Source organism: Etheostoma spectabile, chromosome 6 (genome assembly GCF_008692095.1).
Source record: "Etheostoma spectabile isolate EspeVRDwgs_2016 chromosome 6, UIUC_Espe_1.0, whole genome shotgun sequence".
Taxonomy (NCBI): Eukaryota; Metazoa; Chordata; class Actinopteri; order Perciformes; family Percidae; genus Etheostoma; species Etheostoma spectabile.
Genome location: NC_045738.1, coordinates 18,933,048 through 18,946,126, shown reverse-complemented (window position 1 = coordinate 18,946,126; position 13,079 = coordinate 18,933,048). Strand labels below are relative to the sequence as shown.

The window sequence follows — 13,079 nt, the reverse complement described above, 5'->3', positions numbered from 1 at the left end:
ACACACACACACACACATCTCTTTACTCGTTCTCACACTCAGTCGCTAATGAATAAGGTATGAGGCGTTTTAATCTTTACTCAAGGCTGCTCATTAATATCGATATGAGGAGGAAATGTACACTCTGCATTCGACTCTGATTGAAAACCTCTGCATCGATTTTACACCAGCCACTCTCTCCCTTCCTCCATCTTTCCTTCTTTCATTCATCGTTTTCACTTCCTTGTTCTCTCTGTCTTGCCGTCTCCTCGCCGCCTCTTCGTCTCACCCTTGTCATCTCATAAATTCAATCCCTCTCTCCTCTGTTTTCCCGGTCAAATAAATCCTTCCACATCTTCTCTTTTTCTCTGAGCGTTTTGTTCTCTGCTTCTCGCCTCCTCTCTGTGTTTTCGCTCCCGCCCCCACCCCACCCTCCATCCCATAAATCCTTTTCACTTCTGACTCCACAGGTGGTAGGATGGAGGAAGGATGCATTGCCATGGAAACGCTCTCTGCCTCTGCCTTGCAAAACCCGACAAGATCTGCATCTGCACACATTGTGCGCACACACACACACACACACACACACACACACACACACACGTATTTATCTTTGAAGAACTGTTATTATGAGGTTGAAAATGTGATGCTGTGGGTGTGTAGACGTGCATGCCCGTGTATGAGGCCACGCATATAAGATTTGAACACAAACTGTGTGTTAAGTGCATGCATACTGAATGTATGCATTGACATAGAGACAGCCTCTTTTTTCTTCCCTTGTGACCTGATTTTTAACTGTCTGTCAATTAAAATTCACCCCCCCCACCCACCCCCCCCCAAATGGTTTTTAAATGTTTGACATATCGAATAATGCTGGGCAACAATCGGGTTCGCGGTTTAAAAGAAACCAACAGTGACTGTCGCCAGGGAAACGGGACGCCATTCTGCGCTATCGTGTGAGTCTGAACTTAAAGAAACTCATCAAACGAGAGAAAACATCAAACACACAAACCACATAAATCCTCCTCTCTAATTATGATTTTGTTTCTTTCTGCTGAACCTTGTTTTGTTGCCATGACAGGTGTGTGTGTGTGTGTGTGTGTGTGTGTGTGTGTGTGTGTGTGTGTGTGTGTGTGTTCCCATTAGCGTGTGATGGGCGGACTGAATGCTAATACGACATCATGCAGCAGAAGAAAAGGGCTGGGAAGAAACGAGGACCGTGCACGGCCAGACGGAGAGGAGAGGGGAGCTCGGGCACGAGCATGAACTCAATGACTCGCTCACCAAGGACACACGGATCCACAGACAGTGTAGCACCCACAAACCACACGCACAAACACACACTCGCATAATTATGGCATATAGACCTTAGAAAGCAGCCATACTATAAACACATACACGGGGAGACAGGTGCAAGCCACTGCACAAACAAAAAGATGTGCTCCTATTCCATCTTCCATCATTTTTCTCTCCCACACCGCTGACATGAACACACACAAAGATGTAAATTACCGTTCAAGGGCACCCAGAGTTGAGAACAACGCCAACTCAGCACTGCTAAAACAACACACACATACTTTACGCTAATTGTTTTGTCTTTGAACAGGAAGGGAAGAAGCAGCCCGTCACTATCAGACAGCTCAGCTGAAACTTTGGCGGGGCGTTCGAGGACTTTCTCCAGCTGCGGCAAAAAAACATCTTGCCAACCCCGGCCGAGGACGTCCCGAACAACTGTCACACCTGCGTGTCAGAGAGGCAGCGAAAAAACACCTGGACGCCGACAAGGACGACGAGAACACCGGCACAAAGGCACACTCTTACTTCTTGGATGACATTGTGCTTTAAATGAGTTTAAGAAAGGCTGATGCAGACATTTCTTTTTTTTAATCTTTAGAAGAGAAAAGGTCCAGGTGCTCTTTGGAAGGGAACACAGAAGTAAAAAAAAAAAAAAGAAAAAAAAGAAGAAGAACGCACTTATCTAAAAGCCATATTTTAGATGGCAATTTCACATTGAAATTTTTAGTACATAGTAATTATAACAGAGCGTAGTGACATAATTAGCCTTGGTCAGGGTTCATACCCTGAATTTCAATATAAAATTGCCATCTAGAATATGGCATTAGACTTATTTATTGTTTATTTATTTTTTTACAGATTTCCAGATTATTTCTATGCTAATGATAAGCAGTTCCCCCAAGGAATGTATTTATGTCCAGTTTGAAAAGCCTCAAAAACAGCACAATGGGAAACAATAGCTTCAGGGTACAGTGAGCTGTAGCCGTTAATCTATTGTGTTGTTTTTGTTCATCTTGCGGACCACAATGGAAACATGTCACGTGGCTCGTTTTTATCCTCAGTGACTGACTACTGTCATGCACAGTTGTCAAATCATCAAATAAAATCAATCAATTCCTTCATTAAAAGGCACAGGCTCTTCATTATTATTGGTGACACAAAGCTTACCAAACAAGCAGTGTGTTAGTATGCCACAATAGATCGGCTCATAATGGGACAAATAAATCTCCCACTGAAACGCAGGATATTTAGATTTCCATTTTACAGGTAACAGCTGTTTAAAGGAGGAAGAAATTGACTAGATCCATGATACGTGAAAGCGTAGAGGCAGAGTATACGACTAAAGAGACTAAAGAGACTAAAGAGACTAAAGAGATTTGACTGCAGGTTTTCTGTTGCTGTTGTGTGCGAGGATCATCAGGTGGAGACCGCGCTGACCGGCTGCAGTGCGTTTATGTAATGATGATGCATGCCGTAAAACTTGTGAGCTATAGCTTAACGTTCCGTCAATAAATCCTGCTCTTCTCTGTTATCATATCAAACTAACTATAAATCCAGAAACCTCTGTGCGTGTGTCTCCTGCATGCGGAGCACAGCAGCCGGGCTGCAGAGTGGCTACATCCGAAGGCTACTCATTGATTGGGGTTCACCAACTCTGCTCTGCAACCAACGGATCGCCCAAGCATGTCTTCACAGTGGGTCATGCAAAAAAAGTGGTCATCCGGCAAAAAATTGCTACCCTACATGCAAATGATGAAATGAATCGTACACAAACACATGGACGCCCAGGATCTTGGGCTCTCCAGCACCTTGGTTTTTTGCTGGGTGCCCACATTTCTCTGGCCTTTTGCACGCTGTAGACGGCTAGTCGGGGGAAAAAAAGGGACATGCTAAATCTTCAGGTGAGCTGCAGCCGAGAAAAGCCAGATTAACCCTCTCTTGTATAAGTGCGGTTCAATCAGGCAACTTAAGGTAGGGAAGAAAAACACTGGAAAACAATCAGCCTGTTCTGAACAGGGCACACCCTCCAAAAGAGCACTGCAAATTAGGACACCAAACTGCTTATTGTTACTTTGTTGTATGAGGACATTTGTGCACACACACACACACACACACACACACACACACACACACACACACACACACACACACACACACACACACACACACACACACACACACACACACACACACACAAAAGCCAGCAGCTGGCTGGGTCACGTCTGTGGCTATATTTTGTTGGCCTGCAGCCAGATCCAGGTGGGAGGATATTACAAATGAGATTAGGATGACAAACAGGTTTATCTGGGATGAGAGCACAATAATAGCCTGGACCGATCCTAATTTAGTGCAGCGAGAAACGTTTCTGTCCCTCTCTTTTAAAAACGCCTCTCAGTTGTTTAATCTAAAAAAGGGACAAAATGATGACAAATTGCTTGTTTTGTCTGATTTATGGCCACAAAACTAACTTACTGAATTTATAATGATGAGAAACAGAGGAAGGAGTCATCACGGTTAAACAGCTGAAAAAGGTACGTGATTACTAACTTTAATTAGCTGATTATGAAAATAGTCTTTGATTAGTTTTTTGATTCATCTAATAAGCATTACAATTTTTAACTGTCTTATTGTTTGTCTGTAATGTACAGAGGACTCCCTGGAAAGCAGCACTTACACTAAGTGATCAAAATAAAGTAAAGGCAACACTAAGGTTAAAGTTAGGGAATGATTGTTATGCAAATTATGGAGGTGAAGAATCCTCCAATATGGACGTTACAAAAATTAAACACAAACCTAAAAGTAACAAAATGAAAATATTTTAAACATCCAGTATCTTATAACGGATCCCAACAGTTCCTACTATGACAAAACCGACATCCCTGCAGTCTTTCCTTATGCTGTCACTTTGCTAATATAATAGCACGTTACTGCTTATGACTTTTCTTAAAAGGACAATTCCGGCTCAAAATGAACCCAAGGGTTAATAACACACGTGTAACGAGTCGACCGTTCTCTGGGATATGCTCTAATGAGCTAATAACGCTAGTTGTCGGGGCACGGGTGGAGTAAGAAGAAATTGTTATTTCACTAACAAAGCACCACACTTCTACGATAGCAAAACTAGAGTCCCTACATGGACACCGAAGCATTGAGAACTTTGTAAAAAGATATATACAAGCAGGCGCCATCTTGGAAAAACTCATCAGGCTACCGTGGAAGCGTGTTGCTATTTTGAGCCTTGTTAGTGGTAGGCTGTAGACATAGCAATGTCTTTTTACTTTTGCGTGCCCCAACGACTAGGGTTATAAGCTAATTAGCGGTTTGTGCTAAAACTGGTCACATTCGATTAGCATGAAAACATCTCCCAGAGCCCGGTCGACTCGGTACACGTGTGTTTTTAAGCACTAGGTTCATTTTGCGCAGGATTTTTTTTTTTTTTTTTTTTTTATACTGTTTATTTCCCAATAGGGAAATTACAATTTACACTCTGTGTCCACACTTGTTTAGTCACACACAGTCCTGAACTACACACACACACATGTCAGGATCTTACATGCACTAATGGAGAGATGTCAGAGTGAGTGGGCTGCCAGCCGAACCAGCGCCTGAGCGGGTGGGGGGTACGGTGCCTTGCTCAACAGCACGGCAGTGCCCAGGAGGTGAAGTGACACTCTCCAGCCACCAATCCACACTCCTTCTTTTTGGTCCATACGGGGACTTGAACCAGTGACCCTCCTGGTCCCAACCCAACCTATGGACTGAGCTACTGCCACCCCCGATTTGTCCTTTAACTGGAGCCATTAAGGCTTCCGCCGTTGACATGCGTTGTAGCTTGATGAATCGAAAGGTCCTGGTCCTCTGGACGTCCGTCACTCATTCTTAGAAGACAATAAATCTGACATACACAAACTACGGTCAATTTCTCTGCTTTCTGTTGAACGTGTCAATAAAGATTTAAGAGAATCACAAGTTCTAACGAAGACGTTTTGAAGTTGCAATACTCTTCCTTCTTGGATTTAAATTTGGAATCAAAAACAGATGTTTGCACACAGCCAGTGTACATCTGCTGAAAATCCAAACACGGTACGCGTTATGAAATCATTATGCAAGAAGTAATGAATACACCAATACAAATAATGATATCATCTATGATTTAGAGCTGGTAATGATGGACTACACCCATTGCCAGTGGGTTCACACACACACACACACACACACACACACACACACACACACACACACACACACACACACCACACACACACACACACACACACACAACACACACACACACACACACACACACACACACACACACACACACACACGGCGTAGAGCCACCAGACTTGGTAAGACATTTCAGCCCGTGCCAAATTCCAACCAGCATTTTGAGCCTTATTGAAATTCAAAGCGTGAACACATTATGGCGGCGATATGAACGTGCTATTCTGCCAGCCAGTGTCCGTGGATATGTGTGGTTTCCATGGCGACAGAGAAGATGCAGAGGGGAGAGACTGCAAAGCCATTGTTCACCAATAACCAGAGCTGTAGACGGCACAAATCTTTATGTTTGGTTATCTATTTTTTGTTGCTTTTTCTTTCTGCACACTGCGGTAAAGGAAGATATAGATTGGGTTAGTGGAGTCATGGAGGGGGGGATTTGGCTTGAAGATGAACCCATTGCACATCAAAGATAATCTGCCGGCAAGCAGATATGTGTCAACAGGCCATGAGAGAGGAAGAGGAGGAAGATGAAGGGAGACGGGCACAGATGAGGCTGAACATCCATTGGGTTTTAGTGCTGAAACCATTAGCCCGTCAATCACCTATCTAACAGCTTAACCGTGCATGGGGGAGGGGAAGATGGGAGGGACGGCAGCATATCATCTTTATGAAATACACAGAAGGAGGAGGATTGAAAATGGCCACCGGAGAAAAAACGCCGTCAGGAAATGCCCGGCGGTATTCTGGTCGGCTGTTGTCAGTTCGTGGGCAGTTGGCCTTGGTTGTCAGAGCATCATTCACAGATGTGGGGCAAGCTGCTGCCTTCACACTCCACCGGTGAAGCGAGAAGATGTACGTGTGTGTGTGTGTGTGTGTGTGTGTGTGTGTGTGTGTGTGTGTGTGTGTGTGTGTGTGTGTGTGTGTGTGTGTGTGTGTGTGTGTGTGTATGAAGGGGATGGAGGAGGCGGCTTAGCCCAAGGTGGTTTTAAGGCGTCCGCACCAGATCTGTCAAAATCTTCTTGTTAAGTATTCACCTGAGTTCGAGGGAACTCCCTGCAGCAGCGTTGAGGAAAATTGACAAAAATATTTCTGAATGGGAGTTATGAAGTGCTAATCAGTGGTAAAATGGGAGTTTAGGCTGATCATGTGGTATTTGTATTATTTTTAACATCCACTTAACTTACACTTACGTAGTTTTAGCCACACTAGCTGTGCGGCAATAGACGGCAATGTATGGTTCCTGGTTCTACAGTTGTCCAAACATATTAGGTACACACATCCTAACTCTATCTTTTGATGATCTCCTGCTTTTTCCTCTAGTGTCACCATGAGATTGCCATCACCGGTTTTGAGTGAAATTGAGAATCTAGGAAGTCACTGCGCTCAGCAGAGAAATACTCATGCATATAAACCACATTAAAACTCAAATTGATGTTTCTACATTTACATTTTTTCCAGCTGACATTGGTCAGCCGCTTCCATTCTCTTAACTAAGCTAAGCTCCTACTTGCTGTAGCTTCATATAGTGGAAGCCTATCGATCCTCTCATTAACTCTTAGATGTTACAGTTGCTTTCAGGCGATAAAGACAAGTGATCTATACAATGGACTTATGTGTGTGCATTACACTGCCTGGACAAGCTTTGAAAACTGGTCCTACTCTCATATGTTACATTTCTATAAGGCATTAGGGGTGGAAAAAAATGCACTTGCCACTTTTAAAAAGCAAAAAGAGAACCTCATATCATTAAACTTGAAGGGAAAACTGAAACAAAGGCTGATGACTGAAAGGGCATAAATTGGTCAGTGTGCTAAATCATTTTGGCTCACATTTGGCTAAGATTTGCAGCTGACAGGGAAAATTGCTCTTGGATGCTTTTCTTTTTTCCTCCTTTAAAAACCTTCCAGACCGATTTTTGCTCTTCAAATAAAACCCACCCAATAACAATATGATTTTATGAATGTCAGCCGCTGCAATGAAAAAGAATCAACCAGATTATATTGGATTATAACGCCAGACTGCTTTCATCTCGTGCACGCTCCTGCATTATTAATCTGACAGTAATGTGCGCAATGGCCCTCAGACAAAGAGACAGAGAGAGAAAGAAAGCCTTCGTGTCTTTTTTTAATGTTTACTCTGGTGTTTTTTTCCTCCTTCTTCTTCCCTCTCGGTGTATCAGAATGTCCGTCCAGATCCCATCATGAATTATTCATAAAGCCCCCCCCCCCGGCCCTAATCCTCGCCTTTGTGTCGCTGTAGTGCCGGTGCGCCTCCGGGGATCCGGGTTACTGCATCGGCTGGACGCTGTCACTGCCACACATCTCTGTAATTTCTCCTATAATATTCCTACAGTGGCTTTTAATGCACCTGCAACACTAATTCAACTGTGATTGCCTTTTAAGATAATGTTTTACCGGTAAAAATGGTATTTTTACGCGTAGCCTATGTATACTCAGCATTGAGCTCATAGTCACCTTATTGTATGTTCACATCTTAATATATCCCTATAATGGTAGCCCTTCTATAGCTTTACAATGTGGGACAATCCATGTTTTAATTAATGTCCTAATAATTCTAACTTGCAGTGTGTCTATATGGTGCCCAGTTGGTTTATATTGACCTCATTGTTACCCCCTCATGTGTCTCTGTAATACCCATAGGGGCTCAGATTTTCTACTTGTGCCTTTATTGTGACCTAATTTCGTGTTTTGTCTCTTGTGACATCTCTAAAATATCCTTGTAGGGACATAGTGTTCAATAATGACTTAATGTCATGTGTGACATCGATATAAGATTCCTATGCAATTTGAAAAATATTATAATAATACTACAGCATGGTATGAAGTGTGTAGGCTATTTTTCACATAAGCCTATAGTTGAGGACAGATCATTCTCCAAAATCTAGCAACTGGAAAATGTCAAGTTGTATAAAAACCAATATAATGTGCAGAAAAATGTCATCAAATTTGTACTAATCAATAGTCTATCAATACCAGTTGAGTGTGCAGTGCTTCCTAACCTACAATCCGAGCCTCACTGACCTCCTTTCTGGCTGCCTTGTGGGAGTGTGTTTAGGTACCCTGGGTCCACAGAGAGAGGACGCGCTGCTGCTGCTGCTGCTGCAGCACATCACACACACATGGAGCAATAATAAAAGGTGGACATTTTTTGCATGATTGAAGTGCACATGTGGAGGGCAGTTTCTTACCGTGGACAGCCAGCGGGATCAAGTACAGTGCCAAGACGCACGACAGCAGCGTTAGTCTCCAGCATCCTGTGCAAAAGCTCAACTCCTTTCCCTGCATCCTCGCCGTGCAGTGATCAAATAATAGGCTACTATCGGACGAAAGTAAAAAAAAAAAAAAAAAAAAGGAAATCCCTGTTCAAAGATTGATTTTAGAGTTTAAAAAAAAAATATTGCAAAAATGTAATCCGGGTGTGTTGATTTCCGTGCAGTCTAGACTCCAGCCTGGCTGCGCTTCTCCTCCATAGCCGCTTGGTCTCCGCCGGATCCGTCGGGTTCTCACGCTCGGCTCCGTTAAAGCACACTGAGCTTGGTTACGGCTCCATTGCCACAGAACGGCGGTCGGAGACGGCGAGGGTGGAGTGGTGGTGGAGGCGGGGGGGCGGGGGGCGTATGTGTGTGGAGGGGGGTGCAGACGCACGCTCCGCTCGGCTCGGCTCGGCTTGGTTGGGCTCGGAACAGATCGGTGCGCTGGGCACTTTGTGGCTGAGAGGCAAACAAACGCACGGCGGAGGGCAGCGCGCTCGGCAGCCTTCTCATCATCTGGGGAGAAGAAAAGAGTGTAGTTGATGCCCCCCTATCCCCCTGTACCCCCACCCCCTCCCTTCATACCTCCCCTACTCCTCCCCTCCTCCCTTTCCAAGACGCTTCCCTGTCCCCCCTCTCTCCATCCTTCCCTTTTCTAAAACTTTTTCCTACATTTTTGTCCTCCATAGTACACATCTTTCCTCTTCCCTAGCCTTTTTCCATCCTCTTCTTCTCCTCCCACTTCTAATCTGTCAGGACTTGTCTTTTTAAACCTCCTTCCCCTTCCAGAGGTGTTTCCCTCCTCCTCCTCACAATGTCATGTCCTTCCCAGCCGTCCACTTTCTCTCTCTTCACTTTGTCCTCCTCCCAAGTACTCATTGCTCCCCCTGTCTCCAGAAGCATTCTCCCCTCTCCCTTCAAGTCCATTGCCTGACACAAACTTAGTCCGTCCTGCACCTCTCTTAGAAGTCTCATTCAGTTTTCCGGTCAAATCTGTCCCCACTCCATCCACCCCTGAAACTGTCCCCCCCAACTCCATTCGCCACTCCCAGACACTTCCTCCCCCTGCGCCTCCCAGCCCTCTCTTCTAAAGATACCCATCCCATGCTGCGCTGTCCCGGACCCACTTACTATCTAGGCAGACCCCCTCCTGCCTTCCCCCCCGTGCACCCCCTCATACGTTGTCTGGACTGTCCACCCTTCCAGACTGTCACCCCTCTCCCAAAGACAATCCTCGCTTTCAAGATTGAATGGTCCAAGACTTCAAGCCTCCCCGGTCCCGAAAATGGGGGCCCCCCACACCGCAAAAAGATGATATATATCTATTTTCCACTCCTTACTGCCCCCTCTTCACGCCCTATCCAAAATCTTCGCCCCGGGGAAACAGCCTCTTTCCCTCGTCTCCCCTCACTCCGCGCAAAACGATGGCTCCCCCCTCCCCCCCTCCAGCTCAACTTCGAGACATCCCCCGCGCCTACTTCCTTCCCTTTCCAAACTTTTCCACCCTCCCATACTCCCTATATCATACCCCCTCCCACGCCCAGTTTTTTTCCTATCAGCGGAGTGTGGACCTCAACAGGAGTGGCACACTCGCCTGGACACTTTGTTTCTCCTCGGTCTATAACCAAGGAGCTAAACTTCTTTTCATGGGTGTGTTTGTGTGTGTGTTGTGTGTGTGTGTGTGTGTGTGTGTGTGTGTCGGAGTGGATAAAAAAATTGGATTATGTAAACCCAACAAATGTGTAGTGTGATGCCGTGCAAACACACAAGCTTTGTGCAATGGTGTGACATGAGAACCAAACAAAAGGGGGAGGAGAAGGGGGTGGGGAAGACTGGGTTGTCTGGGTGAAAAGGAGCTGGGTCGGAAGGGCACATGGGGGTGCACACGGGATGATGCCCAAGGGCCCCGGGGGAAGGGCGTGGAGGGGTCGGGGGTCGGGGGCATCTTCCACCACACAAAAAAAAAAAGCATAAAGAGAGAGGTGCGGGCAACTCGTGTGTGTGTTTTGGTGTGTGTGTGTGTGTGTGTGTGTGTGTGTGTGTGTGTGTGTGTAAAAGCAGAAGCAATGCCAACAAATCCAAAATGTTTAGTGGAATAGGAAACAGTTTGGTGAAATGTGAAAAGTAGGTCAAGAGGACATTTTGGTGGCTTCCATTTAAATCATATAAAATATGGTCCTCTTTCTAGCAGAGACATGTTTTGGGAACACTGTATGAACACAGTGTATCCTCCCAGAAAATGCTTCATTTCCAAAAAAATGGAATTGAATAGGTACTAAGAACCTGTCCTTGATTTTTGTTCCTTCATACACTGATCCACACAACCATCAGTGTATTCATTATGATTACAACAAGATTGCATTCACACTACCAACCTTCCTGCTCATTTCTTCTTTTATCTGATTTCACTGGAAAAGCGGATTTATCTATTCCACTGTGTGATGCCAATATGAGCTGACAGCAGCGTTGGACAGGGGGACAACAACAAAATCTGTTATTAAATCAAATTCCGGGCACACTTCTTTTGGTTGTATCATCCACCCCGATCCAATTCACTAAATAAAGTAGTCTTTTCGTCTGTCCTATTTGGTCTTACTCTTGTCCATGAGTATTCTGACTCAACTGAGCTGTATTCTTGTCTGAGGTCAGTCATAGGTGCCAATTAATCGACGCTTTTTAACACCCAACAAGACAGCCATGCTAGCAGTTCCGGGAATTATTGAGAATTCACCCCGAAGCAAACATGAATATTTGTATTACATGTCATGGCAATTCATCCCATAATTGGTAAGATGTTTCAATATGTAAAACTGGAATCATTTGCATTTTGTTGTTAGATAAATGACTTAATTATCAATGACAAAGAATCTGCCTCAGTACACGCTGATGACAGGAAACAGGATGTGAGTTAGTCCTCTATTATAATAGGACAATCTTGACATCTCACACACGCACACCTCAGTATTTCAGGGTTGTTTCATCATTCAGCTATCACGTTCGACGGAGGGTCACGTGCTGTTGTTGTGACAGCGCAGGCCGACCACTTTGCTGATAATAAATGGGGGACAGTGCTCATCAACACAAGGATTAGGGGGCCATTTAATCCCTCTTGTTCACCTCAAAAACAAAGACCTCCCCCTCCCTCGATCTCTATCTCTGAGAGAATAAGTCTGATATGCCACCCTGAGTATATCAAACACTTATTACATCCCTCATCGCCCCCTTTCTTAATAAAGTTGAACAAACAGTGGAACTCACTTTTTTTTTTTCTCTACACTGCTGCACCTGTCATGGTCCACAGCAAAAGCAATCCAATTTATGTGATTTTTTTTGTTGATTCACTACAAATGTAATTTCAATGTTTTTCACAGGACGCACAGAAGCAATAAAAAAAGTTAGAGCATCATACAACTTCCCAAATTTCATTTGCAACACAAAAGGGAACAAATTAACAGTTGGGTGGTATTATGGATGGATTTGTGAATCAATGCTAGGTTATTAGCGCTTGCTAGCTCACCTTATTCATTAATTCAAAACAAAGACATGGTGTGAAAGGCAACGCAAGAGCAGAAATATAGTTTGCCAGATTGTGTTTGCAGCCACACAAAACCTCTTATGGCATCAGAAGAGAGGGACTCATGCATTAATCTAATTATGTGTGAGTTCAATGTTGTTGCATCATTCACAGCCCTTGCAACTGGAAAATACATAATACAGTCAGTGTGAAAATGGGTTATAGCAGACCTGGGGTCATTTTACTACCTGCATCTCTATACATGTAGACCACATGGTATCAAGTCTAATTAGCTCCCTCTTTATCACATACAAGCTCACGGAAACACAATGTGGCCTTGGAGCTTGTTTGTGGTTTGCTGTGCATATAGAAATGAGTTGTGCCCTGGTTTTAATGTTTTATTGTTAACGTATGGATTTAGATTTTTCCAAACTTATCTTAACACTCACATGGCCATATGGTCAATCCTCATCTCCACATTGGCTGTGAAGCACTCTCCTTCTACTGTAGTGCAGCTCCAGTGTAAAGACATCGTTGATAAATCCAGTTCAGCCAAAAGCTCAACCAGCCTGAGTTGACCGAATAAGGTGGGTGTCTTCTAAAGTTGGTCTTCTTAATTAATACAAAGTCCCCTCAGTAGACCTTTTGCACAGCAGATATTTGGTCACAGTAGGAAAAGCACAGGTGTTACTCATAACATTCACGATGTCTCCGTTCTGTTGTAGTCCCTGTCACTCAAGCGGCTACATGCAAGTCAACCGTGATTGATTTTATCATTTACACCTGTGCCTTTTT

At 44.3% G+C, this 13,079-nt stretch overlaps 1 protein-coding gene across 21 annotated transcripts in view; it reads right to left on the bottom strand.

The window, feature by feature from the left end:
* Nucleotides 1-9,304, bottom strand: part of cspg5a (chondroitin sulfate proteoglycan 5a) — a 58,520-nt gene extending 49,216 nt beyond the window's left edge. For 11 of the 21 annotated variants that reach the window (XM_032517584.1, XM_032517585.1, XM_032517574.1 and 8 more), the window contains exon 1: nucleotides 8,708-9,304. In XM_032517584.1, the coding sequence (XP_032373475.1) occupies nucleotides 8,708-8,804 (97 nt within the window). In that variant the 5' untranslated portion in view covers nucleotides 8,805-9,304. The remainder of the gene's footprint in view (nucleotides 1-8,707) is intronic. The other 10 variants (XM_032517578.1, XM_032517581.1, XM_032517586.1 and 7 more) reach the window with 1 other exon arrangement.
* Nucleotides 9,305-13,079: the final 3,775 nt, after the last annotated feature.